This window comes from Cottoperca gobio, unplaced genomic scaffold, assembly GCF_900634415.1.
Source record: "Cottoperca gobio unplaced genomic scaffold, fCotGob3.1 fCotGob3_200arrow_ctg1, whole genome shotgun sequence".
NCBI classification, from domain to species: domain Eukaryota; kingdom Metazoa; phylum Chordata; class Actinopteri; order Perciformes; family Bovichtidae; genus Cottoperca; species Cottoperca gobio.
In genome coordinates, this window is record NW_021166839.1 from 416,446 (window position 1) to 438,796 (window position 22,351).

Genomic DNA, 22,351 nt, shown 5'->3' on the forward strand with positions numbered 1-22,351 from the left:
TCAGTAAAGTGAGAGGCGTTAAACACTGACAACATAACTGTCTGAAAAATACAAAATATTGGAATAAAAAGTGATTGTGAGAAGAGTTAGGCCCCGATGAGGCTAACGTAGCTTAGCACAAACCATGAACTCTACGACACCTAATAGTTCAAATTAAATGAATGAAAATAACTGACCTGAAACCTCAAATTTACTGCCTCTCAATTCATCCCAACAATGGGGAAGAACGACGATGACGTTGGGCGTTTTTCTGCTTGAGGTGTTCAGGGAGCTCCTGCAAAAACATGAAAGTGAAAGTGTGGAGAAGCAGCGAGCAAAATGCTTCACTGTCATTGAAAAAACTATTACAAAAAGCCACCCCAGGAAGCTAAAAAGCGCTCTGTCTGATCGCGGCCCCACTGGGATTGGGAGTAAAGTTTTTTTTTGCCTGTGTCATTAATTTCGCACGTCAACAGAATGTGAAGATTACGCGACAAAAAAGCAACATAATGTTTTTTTTCCCTCGTGAATAAAAGATCAACCATCAGGTGTAAACGTGCACTACAGTAGGTAGCCGAGGGTTATAATGAGGACTATAAGACAAAATGATCTTACCTTTCACAATAAAACCCCTACATATATAATATTTGCAGGCGAGTATTTTGCATATTCGTGTCGTTTATTAGTCTCGCCCCTGACAGTAGAAGCTTTCAGAGTAATGGGACTCGTGTTTTGCTCTCTTCCTCCCCACAGAGCCTCCAGAGATCCAGCTGGACGTGAAGCTGCTGGCCGGTCTGACTGCCAGAGCTGGCACTAAGATCGAGCTGCCGGCTGACGTCAAAGGGAAGCCCGACCCCCGGGTGAAGTGGACCAAGGCCGACCTGGTGCTGCGGGCCAATGACCGCATCACCATCGACACCCAGCCGGGACACTCTAAGCTGTCCATCGCCAACAGCACCAGAGGGGACACCGCCACCTACATCATCGAGGCCGTCAACGCATGCGGCCGCGCCACCGCCACTGTCGACGTCAACATTCTCGGTACAGAAGCTGGTTTATTATCCCCTCTATAAAACACTACCATTTATTTTATTATTGGCAGCCAGAGAATTGACAGGAGACACAAAACTTTACACTTTTACTACAAAACCAAGTGATATAGGAAACAAAATACAATTTGAGATATTTTGTCCCGTCCCCTCCAGATAAACCTGGCCCGCCGGCCGCCTTTGACCTCTCCGACATCACCAATGAGTCGTGCTCGCTGGCGTGGAACCCCCCAAGGGACGATGGCGGCTCGCCCATCACCAACTACATCGTGGAGAGTCAGCAGATGGACAAAGAGGAGTGGGTGAAGCTGTCGGCCACGGTAAAGCACACCACCTTCAAGGCCTGCAAGCTCACCGCGCTGAAGGAGTACGTGTTTAGGATCAGCGCTGAGAACCAGTATGGCATCGGAGAGCCTGCAGAGCATGCGCCCATCATTGCAAAGTATTCCTTCGGTGAGTTTTTATTACCTCAAATATGGTTCCTTTTGATGTATGATGGTACAATATAAATATCCAATAATAAACCTCCGTGAAAGAAAAGTGAAGCCAACACAAAGAACTGTAAAGCTGCAATTTCTCTAACATCCAGCAGGGGGTGACTCCTCTCTAACATCCAGCAGGGGGCGACTCCTGTCTGACATCCAGCAGGGGGCGGCTCCTCTCTAAAGTCCAGCAGGGTGCGACTCCTCTGGTTACAGGAAGCAGTCCGATTGTATAGAAGTCTATGAGAAAATGTTTCTACTTCTCTCTTGATTTATTACCTCAGTAAACATTTTCCTGATGAGGTTATGTCTCAATCTGTATTTTCAAGTCTTCTTCAACACATGATGTTCTGTTAGTAAATTATGTCTCATTAGAGTAAAATAGACGATAGGCGGCTGCTTTAGGGCGGGGCTACCTTGTGATTGACAGGTCTCTACCACGGTGTGTCCGTGTTTTTATCTTTAACTCTTTCACAGTTTGTGTTTTCACTTCACCAACGTTTTTGGTCGCCTGAAAATGTCTCGTTCAGCGTTGGGTTGTTCTCAACTCTGAGTCACTACTGGTGCCAAAAAATCAAGATGGCAACGGCCTACGTGCCAAACTTGAGGCTTCAAAACTGTCGCTCAGAACCGAATGTTTGTTCGGTGACTGCGTCCACTTCTTACAGCGTTCGGTGACTGCGTCCACTTCCTACGGTGTCCACTTTCAAGTACGTCGACTTCCTACTGTGTCGACTTCCTACTGCGTCGACTTCCTAGTGCGTCCACGTCCTACAGGGTCCACTTCCTACAGCGTCCAGTTAAACAACTTAATCTTTATCTGTTACAGATCCTCCTGGTGCTCCAACCAGAGTCACTCCCTCTGACATCGCCAAGGACGCCGTCACTCTGACCTGGTTTGAGCCGGACGAGGACGGCGGCAGTCCAATCACCGGATACTGGATCGAGAAGTTCGACCCCGAGAGCGACAAGTGGATCAGATGCAACAAGCTGCCAATCAAGGACACGACATTCAGGTAAATGATCCCGACGTGGTGACGATTATTTCAATGTGTGTGTGTGTGTGAAGAAGAGATGTTTGTTATTGTTGTTAATGTTGTGTTGTTGTGTGTGAATGTTGTGTGTTAATGTTGTGTGTTTCTGCAGGGTGAAGGGACTCCCCACCAAGAAGAAGTACAGCTTCCGTGTTCTGGCTGAGAATCTGGCCGGACCTGGGAAGCCAAGCGTAGAGACGGACCCCATCCTCATCAAAGACCCCATCGGTACGTCACATGTCACATTCAATGAGGCTATGGAAGGTTTGAGAGTCAAACTCTTAATTTCCTGCATTCTGGTGAACGTTTCGGCACCAAGTAATGGTTTAAATATCTTGATAAATACATTTGGAATATTTTGAGAAATAAATTCCAAATTTTTTGAGAATAAATTCCTAATTTTTGGAGAATAAATTCCTAATCTTTGGAGAATAAAGTCATAATTTAATGGGGATAAAGTCGTAAATTAAATGACAATAAAGTTGTAATTAAACAAGGATAAATGTGTAATTTAGTAAGAACAAAGTCTTTATATATTTAATGATATGTCAAGATAAACTCCACCTGTGCAGAGGTTTCACTGTTATAATATATATGCCAGCATTTTGTTCAGATTACACTTTGCACACATTTTAATAGTTTGTATTTTGATGTGCAGATCCTCCCTGGGCTCCGGGGAAACCCGTCATCAGGGATGTGGGGAAGACCACAGTCCTGCTGGCGTGGACGCGGCCAGAGCACGATGGCGGGGCGAAGATCGAAGGCTACATCATCGAGTTCCAGAAGAGCGGCAGCGAGGAGTGGATCCGCATCGCAGAGGACGTCCCTCAGACGGAGCAGCAGCTGCAGGGCCTGATGGAGAAGCAGGAGTACTCGTTCCGCATCAAGGCCGTCAACAAGGCCGGCGAGAGCGAGCCCAGCGAGCCCAGCGAGCCTGTGGTCTGCAAGGAGAGGCTCTGTGAGTGGGGGGTTCTAGGGGAGTTCTGGGGGTGACCTTAGCCAGTACTTTACTCAGACAGACCAAGACTTTAAGATGCAGAAGGAAAACATTAAAGTTGAATTTTTCAGGCAAAAGTGTCTCTCAAATGTGGAGAATGATCACCTTTTTCTGACCTTTTATAGACGAAACCCATTCATCCAGAAAGTAATCTGCAGATTAATTATCAATTAATCCGTAAAGAAAATTCATTTTGGCTCTGTCACACACGGAAACATATAGAAAGAAATTATATTTTTATATTCGGCATTGATAGTTTACAGATAAAAAAGCATTTGAAACAATAGTAAATATTCATGTAATAAATATACGAGTGTCAGTTAAATGGTAAATAAAGACAAAGACCTGCACAGACGTGATACTGTGAGTCTCTTCTCTTCCCCAGATGCTCCGTCCGCCCCCCAGTGGCTGGAGGTGGCATCCATCACAAAGATCAACGCAGGCCTGAAGTGGCAGGCTCCCAGCAGCGACGGCGGCTCGCCCATCACCAACTACGTGGTGGAGAAGCGGGACGTGCGGCGTAAAGCCTGGCAGGCCGTGGACACCACAGTGAAGGAGCTAAAGTACACAGTGACGCCGCTCAACGAGGGCTCGCTCTATGTTTTCCGTGTCGCCGCTGAGAATGCCGTGGGGATGGGCGAATTCTGCGAGCTGGAGGACGCCGTGCTCGCCAAAGACACGTTCAGTAAGTTCTCCACAGATACCGTAGGTTCTCTACTTTAGTGTCGTTTTTTAATTAAAAAAGGTAAAGCTTGAGCAACCGGAACAGAAGGTTTTTAACGTGTTTTAACGTGTTCTAAACAGTTTGAGAGAAAATGTTGAGAATAAAGTCATAAATGTTGAAAATATATTTGAAATATCAAACGTTGACTTGAATGAAGACAGTTGTCACCAACCTTTTCCAAGCATTAGTTTTCAGGTCCTAATACAAGCCAGGATTTGCTGTTAGAAATATATAGCACACGTCGTGTGAATAAACGAGTGTTTTCCTGCTCTGGCTCTACGATAGCTTAATGATCGACCTTTCACCTGAAAAGCTTCAACGTGGAGCTCCTTTAGATTCTCAGTGTAAGTTGTTCCTCGTTTTGAGGCCCTGTAGAGGGGTTTAATGTTTGTCGTGCTCTCTGCAGCCACTCCTGGACCTCCGTATGCCCTCACCGTGGTGGAGGTCACCAAGAGACACGTGGAGCTTAAATGGGAAGCTCCCAAGAGCAACGGAGGAAGACCCATAACCAAGTAAGACTTTTAGTAAAACTACGGAGGAGAAGTGAACGTGCTCATCAGAGCAAGGCCATCAGCTGTTTCAGCATCCAGGGAAGGTTCCTGTAAATGTATAAACCCTTGTTCCCAGGTACGTGATCGAGAAGAAGGAGAAGCTGGGCACTCGCTGGCTGAAGTGCTGCAAGACTCCCGACAAACAGACTCAGTTCAAAGTGACGGACGTGGACGAGGGCTCTGAGGTGCAGTTCCAGGTCCGAGCGGAGAACGAGGCCGGAGTGGGCGACCCCAGCGAGCCAACAGAGATCCTTACCATCGAGGACGCCACCAGTAAGAGATATATAAAAAATATATATATATATATATAAAGCAAACAGATATATGAGCTTTTAAAATCCATACAGCAGAGAGAGATTTCAGATGTTTTTCCTCCTCCCGTCAATCCAGGTGCTCCCTCTCCTCCTCTGGAGCTGAAAGTCCCAGACGCCAGCCGGGAGCACATCAACGTCTCCTGGAAGCCTCCAGCTAAAGACGGTGGCAGCCCAATCACGGGCTATCACGTGGAGGTGGCCGAGGCCCGCCCTGAGCTGAAGTGGCTCCGGATCAACAACAGACCCATCAAGGAGCTCAATTTCAGGATCGACGACGGCATCAAGCCGGAGAAGAAGTACGTGATCCGGGTCCGAGCCATCAACTCCATTGGCGTCAGCGACCCCTCCGAGATCTCCGACAAGGTCTTCACCAAAGATCCCGACTGTAAGCTTCCAAATTTATATTTAATCCGTCACATGTTCCTGCCTGTGATAATACCATAAATCATAAAAGAAAGCAGGTTGAAACTTTGATTTAATTGACAGAAATTAGGTGGATTGGATAAAAGACATTTTTTCAAGTGCCAAGAATATATTGTTTTTTACAGGATTTGGATAGTGCATGTGCTTTATTTTACGCTTTAAAGTGAGTTTTATGAATTATTTCAAGCTAAGATTTGGTTATTTGTCCTGAAGGAATTGTTTTTCTCACATGATTTGTTCAAGTGTTAATATTTTAAAAGCAGTGCATCAAAAAAAAAGAAAATGATTAATAATCTTGTCCTCCGAAGGCGCTCCCACCATGAACCTGGAGGCGCAGGACGTGGTGGTGGTTGAAGGAGAGAAGCTGCACCTGAACGTCCCCTACAGGGCGATCCCCACCCCCAAGATGGTGTGGCAGAAGGATGCAGTGGAGTGTAAGGCTGACGAGCGACTCTCCATGACGGTAGAGATGAACAACGCTCACTTGGAGCGGCTCAAGTGCACGCGGGCCGACGCCGGCGCCTACGCCATCACCCTGGAGAATAGCCTGGGAACCGCCACCGGGACCGTCAACGTCAAAGTCATCGGTAGGAAGTCAAGTTCAATTAAATACAAAACACGATGGGGGACTTCCTGACCTCTTTATTTCTAATTAGCCCTGCAGTTAGCAGACTTTTTGGACTTCCTCTGACACTTTTCTGCCTCCCCCTAAACCCTGCAGGCCTCCCCGGTCCGTGCAGAGACATCACCTCCAGCGACGTCACCAAGAACTCCTGCAAGATCAGCTGGGAAGCCCCGGAGGATGACGGCTGCACCCCAATCCTCAGCTACACAGTGGAGCGCCGCGAGGCCTCCAAGAAAACCTACATGCCCGTCATGTCGGGCGAGGATGTGCTGACCTGCCCCGTCAAAGACCTATATGTCAACTGCGAGTACTACTTCAGAGTGAGGGCCGTCAACAAGGTGGGGGCCGGGAAACATCTGGAGCTACGCAACCCCGTCATCACGGAGGAAGTCAAACGTGAGTAGTAACATCAGAGGGTTCTCACTGTTACCATGTTGGCATGCTGACGTTAGCATACAGCTCAGGAGCATCACTTTGTGTTGAAAAGCGTTGGGGAAACAAGAGTTGAGATGAAAAAACAGTTTTAAAACATTTATGGGATTTTAGATAAAATATTGTTGGGATTGTTGTGAGCTCAGAGGACATAATAAGGGCGGTTTGTTTTATAGTTATATTTATATTTTTATATAAAACCCTATTTTCTTGGAAATAATTCTGTGAAAGTGCAGGATAGATAAATAAATAATCAAACAAAGATTTATTTTATTAAGAGTTATATATAATATATTATATTTTTATTAAGAATAATATATTATATAATATAGTTTTATTAGGAATAATACATAATATATCAAATCGAATCAAATTTATTTATATAGCCCAATATCACAAATGACACATTTGTCTCAATGTTTACAGACTGTACAGGATACGACACCCTCTGTCTTTAGACCCTCTGTCCTTAGACCCTCTGTCCTTAGACCCTCTGTCCTTACACCCTCTGTCCTTAGACCCTCTGTCCTTACACCCTCTGTCCTTAGACCCTCTGTCCTTAGACCCTCTGTCCTTACACCCTCTGTCCTTAGACCCTCTGTCCTTACACCCTGTCCTTAGACCCTCTGTCCTTAGACCCTCTGTCCTTACACCCACTGTCTTCAGACCCTCTGTCCTTACACCCTCTGTCCTCAGACCCTCTGTCCTTACACCCTCTGTCCTTAGACCCTCTGTCCTTACACCCTCTGTCCTTACACCCTCTGTCCTTAGACCCTTGCATCGCACAAGGAAAAACTTCCTAAAAGAAACCAACAATTAAAAGGGGAAAATGTTCTAAACCTCAGAGAGACTGAGGAGGGATCCCTCTCCCAGGACGGACAGATGGGCAATAGATGACGTGTGTACAGGATAATCACATAGTACAAATACAACATCCATTTGACAGAACTGATTTTGTGATCGAATAAAAAAAAAGGATGAACCCAGGATGATGTCAAAAATGCTTCCCGGTATAAATGTGTCATATTATAGTTTTATTAAGAATCAAGAATGATTCTTAATAAAGTACAGTTTTATAATATGAGCTGTTGTTGGCCCCCACAGAGAAACCCGACCCGCCCATTCAGGTGGAGGCTCACGACCCGACCTCTAAGTCCATCACGGTGACCTGGAAGGCTCCAGACTACGACGGCGGCTGCCCCATCCAGGGCTACATCGTGGAGAGGATGGAGAAGGACGGAGACCGCTTCGACAGGGTCACCCCGAGCCTCGTGCCCGGGTTCTCCCACGTGGTGACAGGCCTGAAGGAAGACGCGGAGTACCAGTTCAGGACCCGTGCAGAGAACGCCGCCGGTGTCAGTGAGCCATCCCGCAGCACGCAGCTCATCAAAGCTGCTGACCCCGTCGGTAAGAAACCTACAATCACTCGAATAAAACGTGTTTATCTTTAAAAGCTTAGAAGAAATACATAACCCGTGTTCCCTCTGCAGATAAACCCAAGGTCACCCTCCACGCCCGTGTGCAGGCCGGTGTGTGCGTGAAGAAGGGCGAGGAGATCCGCATCGACGCCTTTGTGTCCGGCTCCCCGTACCCCAAAGTCAGCTGGCTGAGGAACAACGAGGACATCACCAAAGAGCCCAGCAAGAAGCTCGTCCCTGTGGTCAAGAAGAAGTCCAAGGCCAAGGTCCGTTTCACACAGTTCTGGGCGGCTTTAATATTCTGTTTCACACAGAGTCCTGATAATATGATAATAATAATAATCATAATAATTATCATAATTATATTATAATAATATTAACCCTAACCCTCTTCTGAAGCCTCAGCAGCAGTGAAACCTATTACAAATTGGGTTTTCTTCTTCTGCATGTTCTTTAAGGTGTTTTCTGTGTGCAGGTTTCTGAGCCGGAGGAAGAGTTTGTGAACCCACTGCGGGAGCGTCTGGGTCTGGATCAGACCATCCGGGGTCAGTCTGCGCTGATGATCCGTGAGGCCGTCAGAGCCGACCACGGAGACTTCACCATCGTGGTGGAGAACACGCATGGCGTCGCCACCGCGGTCTGTGTCGTTAACGTCCTTGGTGAGAAACACAAGTTTTAAACTTTAGGATTTATTGTGCAGACAAATGTCCTGCAAGTTCACTTTTTACAACCAGTAACAAAGAAATTAAACAGCCAAGAGTCCAAGAAACGTTTATTTGTTGTTTTCTTTCTGTACATGCAGTGACTTATAAAATGACTGAAAGTACGTAGTATATTTAATAAAGATTTAATCGCTGGCTCTGTCCTCCGCAGATAAACCGTCCGCTCCGCTGAACTTCTCCTTCGAGGAGATCAGGAACACCTCAGTGGTATGTAACTGGGAGCCTCCGGAGGACGACGGCGGCAGCGACATTCTGAACTACATGCTGGAGAAGAAGGACAACAGGAACGAGGAGGTGGGCTGGATCACTGTCACCTCCACGCTGAAGGGCACCAGCTGCCCCATCACCAAGCTCATCGAGGGCAAAGAGTACGTGTTCAGGGTCACTGCCGAGAACAAGTTTGGCTGCGGCCCGGCCTGCGTGTCCGAGCCGCTGCTCGCCAAGAACCAGTTCGGTACGTACACAGTATATTATTTATTATTAATTAATAATTAATATATTATTTATTATTAATATATTAATTTGATTGTGCAATAACCCCCCCCCCCCCCCCCCCCTTAGATCCCCCTGACGCGCCCAACACGCCCAGAGTCCACGAGGTGACGGCGAGCAGCGCCCACATCTCGTGGTACGAGCCCAAAGACAACGGCAGCCCGATCCTGGGCTACTGGATCGAGAGGAAGGAAGTGAACAGCAAACACTGGACCCGCGTGAACCGCACGCTGCTCAACTCGCTGGACGTGAAGGTGGTCGGCCTCATGGAGGGCCTCACATACATCTTCAGGGTCTGCGCCGAGAACCTGGCTGGCCCCGGGCCCTTCAGCGAGCCCAGCGACCGCACCGTGGCCATGGACGCCATCAGTACGTAACTGTCCTTGGACTTTAGCTCAATGAGCATGTGAAGAAAACGTTTTGGATTAAAGTCATACATTTACAGATTACATTTTTAGGAATTCCTGAGATTAAAATTGTATATTTAAGGGAAAGAAATCTTTGCTATTCCCTGAAAAAGAAATCATAACATTTACAGGAAAGGAATGTGTGAATAAATTACTTTAAACTCACAATTTGACACAAAATGCAAACCTGATATTCCTGCTAAACTTTTTCCAGCTGTTGGTTTGTCCCGTGAAAACTATTTGTTTCATTAGAAGAAAGCAGCTTTTACAGAAACATTTCATCATGTGGACACAATGTAAAAACCCTTCCCCCCCTCACAGTGACCCCTGGCCCCCCCACCCCCTGGATCGTGGACACAGGGAAGGACTCTGTGATCGTGGCCTGGAAGCCGCCTCTGTACAACGGAGGAGGAGACATCCTGGGGTACCACCTGGAGAAGGTGCAGGACGCTCTTCACAGTTACATATTACCCAGAAGCCTCAGGCGCAGCGTGTGACGTCTAACTGTGTGTGTTCGCAGGTATTGGTGGGAGAGAAGGAATGGAGCCGCTGCACAGAGTTCAGGTGTAAGGAGCTGACGTACACGGTGACGGGTCTGACCGAGGGCGGCGACTACTACATCCGCGTCATCGCCATCAACGACGCGGGCCCCGGAGCGCCCGGCGTGACCGAGCCCGTCACCGTCACAGAGCCTCAAGGTGTGAGACTTCACCTCAGGGGGGTTTATTATGGGGGAGGGTTTAGAGATTTAACACCATAATGACCCACTTACTCCCCGTGTTGAACATCAGCAAAAATATATAAAAACATTTACAGTCTCACACAACTTAGAACAATAAAGTTACATTTATATCGTCACGACTTCACAAACTATAAAACTTGAAGATTAAAACACTGCTTGTACCAAGTGTTTTATGATAAATAATATATAATATATATATAATGTTCAGATTTTAGTGTTTGTGGTGACTGAACGTCTTTGTTCACTGAGTTTTCAAGAAGTCAAAGTGATACGGGACAAAACTGATATACAGAACCAAAAACAGCCTCTTCATAGTAAACAGCTTCACAGTAAACAGTTTTATAGTAAACAGCTTTCTAGTAAACAGCTTTCCTAGTAAACAGCTTCATAGTAAACAGCTTTCCTAGTAAACAGCTTCACAGTAAACAGCTTCATAGTAAACAACTTTCTAGTAAACAGCTTCACAGTAAACAGTTTTATAGTAAACAGCTTCACAGTAAACAGTTTTATAGTAAACAGCTTCACAGTAAACAGCTTCACAGTAAACAGTTTTATAGTAAACAGCTTCACAGTAAACTGTTTTAGAGTCAGCAGCTTTCTAGTAAACAGCTTCACAGTAAACAGTTTTATAGTAAACAGCTTCACAGTAAACAGTTTTATAGTAAACAGCTTCATAGTAAACAGTTTTATAGTAAACAGCTTCACAGTAAACAGCTTCACAGTAAACTGTTTTAGAGTAAACAGCTTTCTAGTAAACAGCTTCACAGTAAACAGCTTCATAGTAAACAGCTTCATAGTAAACAGTTTTATAGTAAACAGCTTCACAGTAAACAGCTTCACAGTAAACTGTTTTAGAGTAAACAGTTTTATAGTAAAAAGCTACACAGTAAACAGCTTCACAGTAAACAGTTTTATAGTAAACAGCTTCACAGTAAACAGTTTTATAGTAAACAGCTTCACAGTAAACAGTTTTATAGTAAACAGCTTCACCGTAAACAGTTTTATAGTAAACAGCTTCATAGTAAACAGTTTTATAGTAAACAGCTTCACAGTAAACAGCTTCACAGTAAACAGTTTTATAGTATACAGCTTCACAGTAAACTGTTTTAGAGTAAACAGCTTCACAGTAAACAGTTTTATAGTAAACAGCTTCATAGTAAACAGTTTTATAGTAAACAGCTTCACAGTAAACTGTTTTAGAGTAAACAGCTTCACAGTAAACAGTTTTATAGTAAACAGCTTCATAGTAAACAATTTTATAGTAAACAGCTTCACAGTAAACAGCTTCACAGTAAACAGTTTTATAGTAAACAGCTTCACAGTAAACAGCTTCATAGTAAACAACTTTCTAGTAAACAGCTTCACAGTAAACAGTTTTATAGTAAACAGCTTCACAGTAAACAGTTTTATAGTAAACAGCTTCCACATGTAAACAGCTTCACAGTAAACGATTTTATAGATAAAAAAGCTTCATAGTACAACATTTTATATAGTAAACAGCTTCACAGTAAACAGCTTCATAAACTGTTTAGTAAACAGCTTTCTAGTAAACAGCTTTCACAGTAAACAGCTTCACAGTAAACAGCTTCATAGTAAACAGTTTTATAGTAAACACGCTTCACAGTAAACAGTCTTCACAGTAAACTGTTTAAGTAAACATTTTTATAGTAAAAGCTTCACAGTAAACAGCTTCACAGTAACCAGTTTTATATAAACAGCTTCACAGTAAACAGTATTTAGATAAAACAGCTTCACAGTAAACAGTTTTATAGTAAACACTTCAAAGAAACGTTTTATAGTAACAGCTTCATAGAACAGTTTTTATAGTAAACAGCTTCACCAGTAAACAGCTTCACAGTAAACTGTTTTAGAGTAAACAGCTTTCTAGTAAACAGCTTCACAGTAAACAGCTTCATAGTAAACAGCTTCATAGTAAACAGTTTTATAGTAAACAGCTTCACAGTAAACAGCTTCACAGTAAACTGTTTTAGAGTAAACAGTTTTATAGTAAAAAGCTTCACAGTAAACAGCTTCACAGTAAACAGTTTTATAGTAAACAGCTTCACAGTAAACAGTTTTATAGTAAACAGCTTCACAGTAAACAGTTTTATAGTAAACAGCTTCACCGTAAACAGTTTTATAGTAAACAGCTTCATAGTAAACAGTTTTATAGTAAACAGCTTCACAGTAAACAGCTTCACAGTAAACAGTTTTATAGTATACAGCTTCACAGTAAACTGTTTTAGAGTAAACAGCTTCACAGTAAACAGTTTTATAGTAAACAGCTTCATAGTAAACAGTTTTATAGTAAACAGCTTCACAGTAAACTGTTTTAGAGTAAACAGCTTCACAGTAAACAGTTTTATAGTAAACAGCTTCATAGTAAACAATTTTATAGTAAACAGCTTCACAGTAAACAGCTTCACAGTAAACAGTTTTATAGTAAACAGCTTCACAGTAAACAGCTTCACAGTAAACATCTTCACAGTAAACTGTTTTAGAGTAAACAGCTTTCTAGTAAACAGCTTCACAGTAAACAGCTTCATAGTAAACAGCTTCATAGTAAACAGTTTTATAGTAAACAGCTTCACAGTAAACAGCTTCACAGTAAACAATTTTATAGTAAACAGCTTCACAGTAAACAGCTTCACAGTTAACAGTTTTATAGTAAACAGCTTCACAGTAAACTGTTTTAGAGTAAACAGCTTTCTAGTAAACAGCTTCACAGTAAACAGCTTCACAGTTAACAGTTTTATAGTAAACAGCTTCACAGTAAACAGTTTTATAGTAAACAGCTTTCTAGTAAACAGCTTCACAGTAAACAGCTTCATAGTAAACAGCTTTCCTAGTAAATAGCTTCACAGTAAACAGCTTCACAGTAAACAGTTTTAGAGTAAACAGCTTTCTAGTAAACAGCTTCACAGTAAACTGTTTTATAGTAAACTGTTTTATAGTAAACAGCTTCACAGTAAACTGTTTTAGAGTAAACAGCTTCACAGTAAACAGCTTCACAGTAAACAGCTTCACAGTAAACAGTTTTATAGTAAACTGTTTCATAGTAAACAGCTTCACAGTAAACTGTTTTAGAGTAAACAGCTTTCTAGTAAACAGCTTCACAGTAAACAGTTTTAGAGTAAACAGCTTCACAGTAAACAGCTTCACAGTAAACAGCTTTCTAGTAAACAGCTTCACAGTAAACAGCTTCATAGTAAACAGTTTTATAGTAAACAGCTTCACAGTAAACAGCTTCACAGTAAACAGTTTTATAGTAAACAGCTTCACAGTAAACAGCTTCACAGTTAACAGTTTTATAGTAAACAGCTTCACAGTAAACAGTTTTATAGTAAACAGCTTCACAGTAAACAGCTTCACAGTAAACAGTTTTATAGTAAACAGCTTTCTAGTAAACAGCTTCACAGTAAACAGCTTCATAGTAAACAGCTTTCCTAGTAAACAGCTTCACAGTAAACAGCTTCACAGTAAACAGTTTTAGAGTAAACAGCTTTCTAGTAAACAGCTTCACAGTAAACTGTTTTATAGTAAACAGTTTTATAGTAAACAGCTTCACAGTAAACTGTTTTAGAGTAAACAGCTTCACAGTAAACAGCTTCACAGTAAACAGTTTTATAGTAAACTGTTTTAGAGTAAACAGCTTCACAGTAAACAGCTTCACAGTAAACAGCTTCACAGTAAACAGTTTTATAGTAAACTGTTTTATAGTAAACAGCTTCACAGTAAACTGTTTTATAGTAAACAGCTTCACAGTAAACTGTTTTAGAGTAAACAGCTTTCTAGTAAACAGCTTCACAGTAAACTGTTTTAGAGTAAACAGCTTTCTAGTAAACAGCTTCACAGTAAACTGTTTTAGAGTAAACAGCTTTCTAGTAAACAGCTTCACAGTAAACTGTTTTAGAGTAAACAGCTTTCTAGTAAACAGCTTCACAGTAAACTGTTTTAGAGTAAACAGCTTTCTAGTAAACAGCTTCACAGTAAACTGTTTTAGAGTAAACAGCTTTCTAGTAAACAGCTTCACAGTAAACAGCTTCATAGTAAACAGCTTCATAGTAAAGAGTTTTATAGTAAACAGCTTCACAGTAAACAGCTTCACAGTAAACAGTTTTATAGTAAACAGCTTCACAGTAAACTGTTTTAGAGTAAACAGCTTTCTAGTAAACAGCTTCACAGTAAACAGTTTTAGAGTAAACAGCTTTCTAGTAAACAGCTTCACAGTAAACTGTTTTAGAGTAAACAGTTTTATAGTAAACAGCTTCACAGTAAACAGCTTCACAGTTAACAGTTTTATAGTAAACAGCTTCACAGTAAACCGTTTTAGAGTAAACAGCTTTCTAGTAAACAGCTTCACAGTAAACAGCTTCACAGTTAACAGTTTTATAGTAAACAGCTTCACAGTAAACTGTTTTAGAGTAAACAGCTTTCTAGTAAACAGCTTCACAGTAAACAGTTTTATAGTAAACAGCTTTCTAGTAAACAGCTTCACAGTAAACAGCTTCACAGTAAACAGCTTCACAGTAAACAGTTTTATAGTAAACAGTTTTATCGTAAACAGCTTCATAGTAAACAGTTTTATAGTAAACAGCTTTCTAGTAAACAGCTTCACAGTAAACTGTTTTATAGTAAACTGTTTTATAGTAAACAGCTTCACAGTAAACTGTTTTAGAGTAAACAGCTTCACAGTAAACAGCTTCACAGTAAACAGCTTCACAGTAAACAGTTTTATAGTAAACTGTTTTATAGTAAACAGCTACACAGTAAACTGTTTTAGAGTAAACAGCTTTCTAGTAAACAGCTTCACAGTAAACTGTTTTAGAGTAAACAGCTTTCTAGTAAACAGCTTCACAGTAAACTGTTTTAGAGTAAACAGCTTTCTAGTAAACAGCTTCACAGTAAACTGTTTTAGAGTAAACAGCTTTCTAGTAAACAGCTTCACAGTAAACAGCTTCATAGTAAACAGCTTCATAGTAAACAGTTTTATAGTAAACAGCTTCACAGTAAACAGCTTCACAGTAAACAGTTTTATAGTAAACAGCTTCACAGTAAACTGTTTTAGAGTAAACAGCTTTCTAGTAAACAGCTTCACAGTAAACAGTTTTAGAGTAAACAGCTTTCTAGTAAACAGCTTCACAGTAAACTGTTTTAGAGTAAACAGTTTTATAGTAAACAGCTTCACAGTAAACAGCTTCACAGTTAACAGTTTTATAGTAAACAGCTTCACAGTAAACCGTTTTAGAGTAAACAGCTTTCTAGTAAACAGCTTCACAGTAAACAGCTTCACAGTTAACAGTTTTATAGTAAACAGCTTCACAGTAAACTGTTTTAGAGTAAACAGCTTTCTAGTAAACAGCTTCACAGTAAACAGTTTTATAGTAAACAGCTTTCTAGTAAACAGCTTCACAGTAAACAGCTTCACAGTAAACAGCTTCACAGTAAACAGTTTTATAGTAAACAGTTTTATCGTAAACAGCTTCATAGTAAACAGTTTTATAGTAAACAGCTTCACAGTAAACAGCTTCACAGTAAACAGCTTTACAGTAAACAGCTTCACAGTAAACAGCTTCACAGTAAACAGCTTTACAGTAAACAGCTTCACAGTAAACAGCTTCACAGTAAACAGCTTTACAGTAAACAGCTTCACAGTAAACAGCTTCCTAGGAAACAGCTTTACAGTAAACAGCTTCACAGTAAACAGCTTCCTAGGAAACAGCTTCACAGTAAACAGCTTCACAGTAAACAGCTTCACAGTAAACAGCTTCACAGTAAACAGCTTCCTAGGAAACAGCTTCACAGTAAACAGCTTCACAGTAAACAGCTTCACAGTAAACAGCTTCATAGGAAACAGCTTCACAGTAAACAGTTTCACAGTAAACAGCTTCATAGTTAACAGCTTCCTGCAGCAGCTTCCCAGAAAAACGTTAATGTGTTTTCACTTTGAAGGAGCGACAGGAAGTATCCTCTCTGTCCAAATTGTGAGTTATCTGTGTAACACTCACTGACTCTTTGCTGTCCGTGTCCTTCAGAGCCTCCCACTGTGGACTTGGACTCCTCGGTGAAGAACGGCGTGATGATCAAAGCGGGCGAGACGCTGCGGCTGCCCGCCATGGTGACTGGCCGGCCCCAGCCCGAAATCAAGTGGGCCAAAGATGAGGCAGAACCAGACAAGGATCGCGTGATCGTGGAGACGGAGGGCAAGAATACGGCTCTGTTCATCAGGAAGGCCGTGAGGGCGGATCACGGGAAGTACCAGGTCACCGGAACCAACAGCAGTGGGACCAAGACCGCCGAGACCCGCGTGGACGTCATGGGTCAGTGGGACTATTTATACACTTTATATAAAACATGAAACTTCCCAGTTCATTACTTATATTAACACAATTATATTTTGTATTATAAGTTAAAATATTTTAAAAGTTTACTGCTGTAGATAATAAAGTTAAAGAGAAATGTAAAATATTATTAGAAGTTAACTTTGAAGATTAAAAATGTTAAGACCTCACAATGGAAAGCAGGCGAAGTGCCTGAGGTATGTTATTATACGTTTTATGAGCTTTACAAATATAGGAAATGTTTTGGAGAAAAAGTAGCAAAATACATCTTTACATGGCGAACGTAAACACCCTTCATGGAGGTTTACAGTATAAATAGAGAATATTTTGTGTAATAGTATACTGGGACTGGGTTGTACTGGTCTGCAGTGAGAGATGAGACAGCAGCAAAGTGTTTCCTGTGTCCCTGCAGACGTCCCCGGGCCCGTGGTGGACCTGAAGACGGTGGTGGTGACAAAGAAAAATATCACACTCACCTGGTCCGACCCGCTGGACAACGGGGGCAGCGACATCATCGGCTATGAGGTTCTGAGGAAGGACGCCAAGATGAAGCTGTTCCGCCAGCCTATCGAGACGGCGTCCTGCAAGTGCGACGTGCAGGGCCTGCTGTCCGGAGAGGAGTACGACTTCAGGGTCGTCGCCCGCAACAAGTACGGAGATGGAGCGCCCGCAGACCTCGGGCCCATCCTGGCTGAGGATCCCAAAGGTACAGCACACGTTTTACACAAAATATATAAGAGACAGGAAGTTATATGTCAGAGACAGGAAGTTATATATCAGAGACAGGAAGTTATATATCAGAGACAGGAAGTTATATATCAAAGACAGGAAGTTATATATCAGAAACAGGAAGTTATGTATCAGAGACGGGAAGTTTTATACCAGAGACAGGAAGTTATATACCAGAGAAAGTAAATTCTATATTAGAGATGGGAAGTATACACCAGACACAGGAAGTTTTATACCAGAGACAGGAAGTTATTTACCAGAGACAAGAAGTTATATACCAGAGATGGGAAGTTATACATCAGAGACAGGAAGTTTTTATACCAGAGATGGGAAGTTATACATCAGAGACAGGAAGTTTTATACCAGAGACAGGAAGTTATTTACAAGGGGCAGGAACTTTTATACCAGAGACGGGAAGTTATACATCAGAGACAGGAAGTTTCATACCAGAGACAGGAAGTTATACATCAGAGACAGGAAGTATACACCAGAGACAGGAAGTTATACACCAGAGACAGGATGTTTTATACCAGAGACAGGAAGGTATATACCAGAGATGGGAAGTTATACATCAGAGACAGGAAGTTATACATCAGAGACAGGAAGTTATACATCAGAGACAGGAAGTTTTATACCAGAGATGGGAAGTTATACATCAGAGACAGGAAGTTTTATACCAGAGACAGGAAGTTATTTACAAGGGGCAGGAACTTTTTATACCAGAGACGGGAAGTTATACATCAGAGACAGGAAGTTTCATACCAGAGACAGGAAGTTATACATCAGAGACAGGAAGTTATATACCAGAGACAGGAAGTTATACACACAGAGACAGGAAGTTTATACCAGAGACAGGAAGTTATATATCCAGAGATGGGAAGTTATACATCAGAGACAGGAAGTTTTATACCAGAGATGGGAAGTTATACATCAGAGACAGGAAGTTTTATACCAGAGACAGGAAGTTATTTACAAGGGGCAAGAAGTTTTATACCAAGAGACGGGAAGTTATACATCAGAGACAGGAAGTTTCATACCAGACACAGGAAGTTATATACCAGAGACAGGAAGTTTATACCAGAGACAGGAAGTTATATACAAGAGGCAGGAAGTTATATACCAGAGACAGGAAGTTCTATATCAGAGATGGGAAGTATACATCAGAGACAGGAAGTTTTATACCAGAGACAGGGAGTTATATATCAGAGACAGGAAGTTTTATACCAGAGACGGGAAGTTTTATACCAGAGACAGGGAGTTATATATCAGAGGACAGGAAGTTTTATACCAGAGACGGGAAGTTATACATCAGAAGCAGGAAGTTTTATACCAAAGACAGTAGTTATATATCAGAGACAGGAAGTTATACACCAGAGACAGGAAGTTTTATACCAGAGACAGGAAGTTTATATATCAGAGACAGGAAGTTTTATACCAGAGATGGGAAGTTATACATCAGCGACAGGAAGTTTTATACCAGGAGACAGGGAGTTATATATCATAGACAGGAAGTTTTATACCAGAGACGGGAAGTTATACATCAAGGCAGGAAGTTTTATACCAGAGACAGGAAGTTATTTACCAGAGACAGGAAGTTTTATACAGAGACGGGAAGTTATACCAGAGACAGGAAGTTATTTACCAGAGACAGGAAGTTTTATACCAGAGACGGGAAGTTATACATCAGAGGCAGGAAGTTATATACCAGAGACAGGAAGTTATATACCAGAGACAGGAAGTTATAAATCAGAGACAGGAAGTTTTATACCAGAGAAGGGAAGTTATATATCAGAGACAGATAAACTAAAGGATGTAAAGTTGTTCTATAATAAGTTTCTTGACCATATGTAAAAATGATGTTATTGTTTCCTCCCGTCTGTACTGCAGGCACCCCGTCCGCCCCGGAGAAGCTGCACTACACCGACCGCGGTAAGAGCTCCATCACGCTGGCCTGGGAGCCGCCGCGCACCGACGGGGGCAGCCCCATCCTGGGCTACTATGTGGAGAAGATGCGCTCCGACGGCAGCGAGTTTGAGGTTGCCAACCGCAAGATGTTCACCGAGTGCTGCGGCACGCTGGAGAATCTGTCGGAAAACCAGGAGTACCAGTTCCGCGTGAAGGCCGTCAGCGAGGTCGGAGACGGAGAACCATCCAAACCCATCAGCGCCAAGATCCAGGACGACGAGAGTACGAGCATATTAATATTACACATTTGTGCTGAACTTGGCAAACTCAGTCACTCTTACTATATAAATATATATTTAAACAATATTTATTATTATGCATTTTATTGCAACTTCAGATATAAACGAACAGAGCTCATTAACTCATGTCTGCAATAATAAGATATTTTTATACACTAATATATTAGTATATACTGTATATATATTTTTGTTATTACTGAAGATAAAACATAAAGTTCTTCTTTGTCATTTCTCTATATTATACACTTCTTAATATTTTCATTTATAATAGAGTTGTAACCTAACCCTAACCCTAACCCTAACCCTTCAACCTTGTTTTCTGTACATCGACGCAGCAGATCTAGTTTTTATTATTATTATTTGTATTTATTTCTTTAGCTCCACTTAAAATAAACTTCTTTTAAGCGAGACTCTCTGAGACCAAATTTCAAATCCAGTTAAATGTATTTATTCAGCCCAATATCACAAATGACACATTAGTGTGAGTGGGCTTCACCTAACCCTAACCCTAAACCTGTACAGGACACAACCCCCTGTCCTCAGACCCTTGCAGGGGATAAGGAAACACTCCCAAAGAAAACCCACAATTAAAGATGTATTTGTTTGTGTGTGTGTGTGCGTGTGCAGTCTCTCCGGTCATCACCATCCTGAAGTTCTTTAAGAGTAACTCAATCAGCGTGCGAAAAGGTTCGGCCATCGACGTCCCGGCCGAGGTGCGGGGGCTCCCGCTGCCTGCGCTGCGCTGGATGAAGGACGACGTGCTGCTGGAGAAACCTGACGAGGACAAGATGACCCTAGAGACAGAGGAGGTGAGACCAACTATAATAAAAATAATAATCATGATAATAATAATAATAATAAGCTTTATTTGTATAGCACCTTTCATTCAAGAATTGCAGCCCAAAGTGCTTCACAGCAAAAACATAACAATGAGTACAAGATTAGAATAAGAGCATTTACAGTACAATAATCACAGTGTAGATGTAAATGAGTCTGAAGTACCATTATAAAAATAGCAGAATTAAAATAGTATAAAATAGCAGATAAAATAGCAGAATTAAAATTGTATAACAATAGCTGATTTAAAATAAATGATAAACGCGTTATGGTTTCCCCAATTGTTAGAGTTGTGTTAACTATATGAACTATATAAGCACACAGAATACAGCGGAAACAGTTGATAAGATGTCATCAACACAAACTTATTTTATTTCTATTCAGTTTGTGCATTTACACACAGCTTGTTATATATATATATATATATATATATATATATATATATATATATATATATATATATATTCATTTATATAAACATTAATGATTTAAATTCAACAGACCTAAACCAAACTTATTATTGTTATTCAATATTTTAAAGTTTGTTTCCAACTCTTCTTTAAAGTTGCACCATCTGTAAAACATGTTGAAAAAAATACATAAAATACAACAACATAATAACAAATAATAGATGATACAGTAAATGCACGAACAAATGAAAAATACATGAATGAATAAAAAACTAATAAATAAATAAAACATTCTGTCTTGTCCTCAGGTGACCCGGACGACTCTCAGGACAAAGATTGCCATCCCAGAAACCATCAGGCAGGACAAAGGCAACTATAAGCTGCTGGCGGAGAACTGCTGGGGAAAAGCGGAGTATGCCATCCGGGTGGAGATATTCGGTGAGGAAACTGAGCCGGGTCACTGTCTGTGGACCGACACCCTGCATGATCTAACGTGCTTCTGTTTTCAGACCGTCCTCTTCCTCCGAGGAACGTCATCGTCTCCGACATCAAGGCGGATTCCTGCTACCTGACCTGGGACGCTCCGGAGGACAACGGGGGCAGCGACATCACCAACTACATCGTGGAGCGCCGTGACGCCAGCAAGAAGAAGTCCGACTTCGAGGTTCTGACCATTCACCTCATCGACCGGAGATACGGGGTGAGGAGGAAAATATAAATACAACCTATAAATACTTTTTAATAAATCATTATAAATAGATTTATCTGCATGCAACAAGCTATAAATACATATATGTGAGAACACTTTAATAAAAAGATAAAATATTAATTAGTTCTAACACTTTAATAAAGAGATAAATAACGTTCTGCTCCTCCAGGTGTACAAGCTGAACCTGAACGGTGTATATCAGTTCCGGATCAAAGCGGTGAACAAGTACGGCGAGAGCGACGGCTGCGACTCGGAGAAGGTGCAGCTGCGCGACCCCTTCGGCCTCCCTGGACCCCCGCGTCACCCCAAGATTATCGGGGCCACGGGCACCACCATGACGCTGACCTGGGACCCCCCGCTGGACAACGGTGGCTCCAGCATACAGGGCTACTGGCTGGAGAAGAGGGAGCGTGGCGCCGTGTACTGGGGCCGTGTGAATCGGGCCCCGGTCACCAAGCCGTCGGTGAAGGGTCTGCAGTACACCGTGCTGAAGCTCATCGAGGGCTCCGAGTACCAGTTCAGGATCTCAGCCTGCAACGCCGCAGGCGTAGGCCCGCCCTGTGAGGCCACCGAGTGCCGCCTCGCCATGGACCCCTGCAGTGAGTGTTCATTCAAAAAGTATTCAGGGAAAGTACTAATACCACGAGATCCATTGAAAGGCTACTGAAGTAAGAGAAAGTATAATAATCAGTTAGTTGATGCTCTGATAGATACACATGGAGAGTCCTGA

The 22,351-nt window shown here is 42.0% G+C and overlaps 1 protein-coding gene across 19 annotated transcripts in view; it reads left to right on the forward strand.

Moving 5' to 3' along the window:
• Nucleotides 1-22,351, forward strand: part of ttn.1 (titin, tandem duplicate 1) — a 221,661-nt gene that overhangs the window by 103,491 nt on the left and 95,819 nt on the right. For all 19 annotated transcript variants that reach the window (XM_029426576.1, XM_029426565.1, XM_029426579.1 and 16 more), the window contains 25 exons: nucleotides 733-1,020; nucleotides 1,185-1,481; nucleotides 2,340-2,526; nucleotides 2,657-2,772; nucleotides 3,203-3,502; nucleotides 3,927-4,226; nucleotides 4,672-4,777; nucleotides 4,893-5,089; nucleotides 5,207-5,515; nucleotides 5,862-6,140; nucleotides 6,275-6,574; nucleotides 7,715-8,017; nucleotides 8,101-8,294; nucleotides 8,504-8,687; nucleotides 8,902-9,204; nucleotides 9,312-9,611; nucleotides 9,971-10,089; nucleotides 10,170-10,347; nucleotides 16,427-16,711; nucleotides 17,145-17,438; nucleotides 19,349-19,648; nucleotides 20,293-20,474; nucleotides 21,221-21,350; nucleotides 21,422-21,612; nucleotides 21,791-22,220. In XM_029426576.1, the coding sequence (XP_029282436.1) occupies nucleotides 733-1,020; nucleotides 1,185-1,481; nucleotides 2,340-2,526; nucleotides 2,657-2,772; nucleotides 3,203-3,502; nucleotides 3,927-4,226; nucleotides 4,672-4,777; nucleotides 4,893-5,089; nucleotides 5,207-5,515; nucleotides 5,862-6,140; nucleotides 6,275-6,574; nucleotides 7,715-8,017; nucleotides 8,101-8,294; nucleotides 8,504-8,687; nucleotides 8,902-9,204; nucleotides 9,312-9,611; nucleotides 9,971-10,089; nucleotides 10,170-10,347; nucleotides 16,427-16,711; nucleotides 17,145-17,438; nucleotides 19,349-19,648; nucleotides 20,293-20,474; nucleotides 21,221-21,350; nucleotides 21,422-21,612; nucleotides 21,791-22,220 (6,072 nt within the window). The remainder of the gene's footprint in view (nucleotides 1-732; nucleotides 1,021-1,184; nucleotides 1,482-2,339; nucleotides 2,527-2,656; nucleotides 2,773-3,202; nucleotides 3,503-3,926; nucleotides 4,227-4,671; nucleotides 4,778-4,892; nucleotides 5,090-5,206; nucleotides 5,516-5,861; nucleotides 6,141-6,274; nucleotides 6,575-7,714; nucleotides 8,018-8,100; nucleotides 8,295-8,503; nucleotides 8,688-8,901; nucleotides 9,205-9,311; nucleotides 9,612-9,970; nucleotides 10,090-10,169; nucleotides 10,348-16,426; nucleotides 16,712-17,144; nucleotides 17,439-19,348; nucleotides 19,649-20,292; nucleotides 20,475-21,220; nucleotides 21,351-21,421; nucleotides 21,613-21,790; nucleotides 22,221-22,351) is intronic.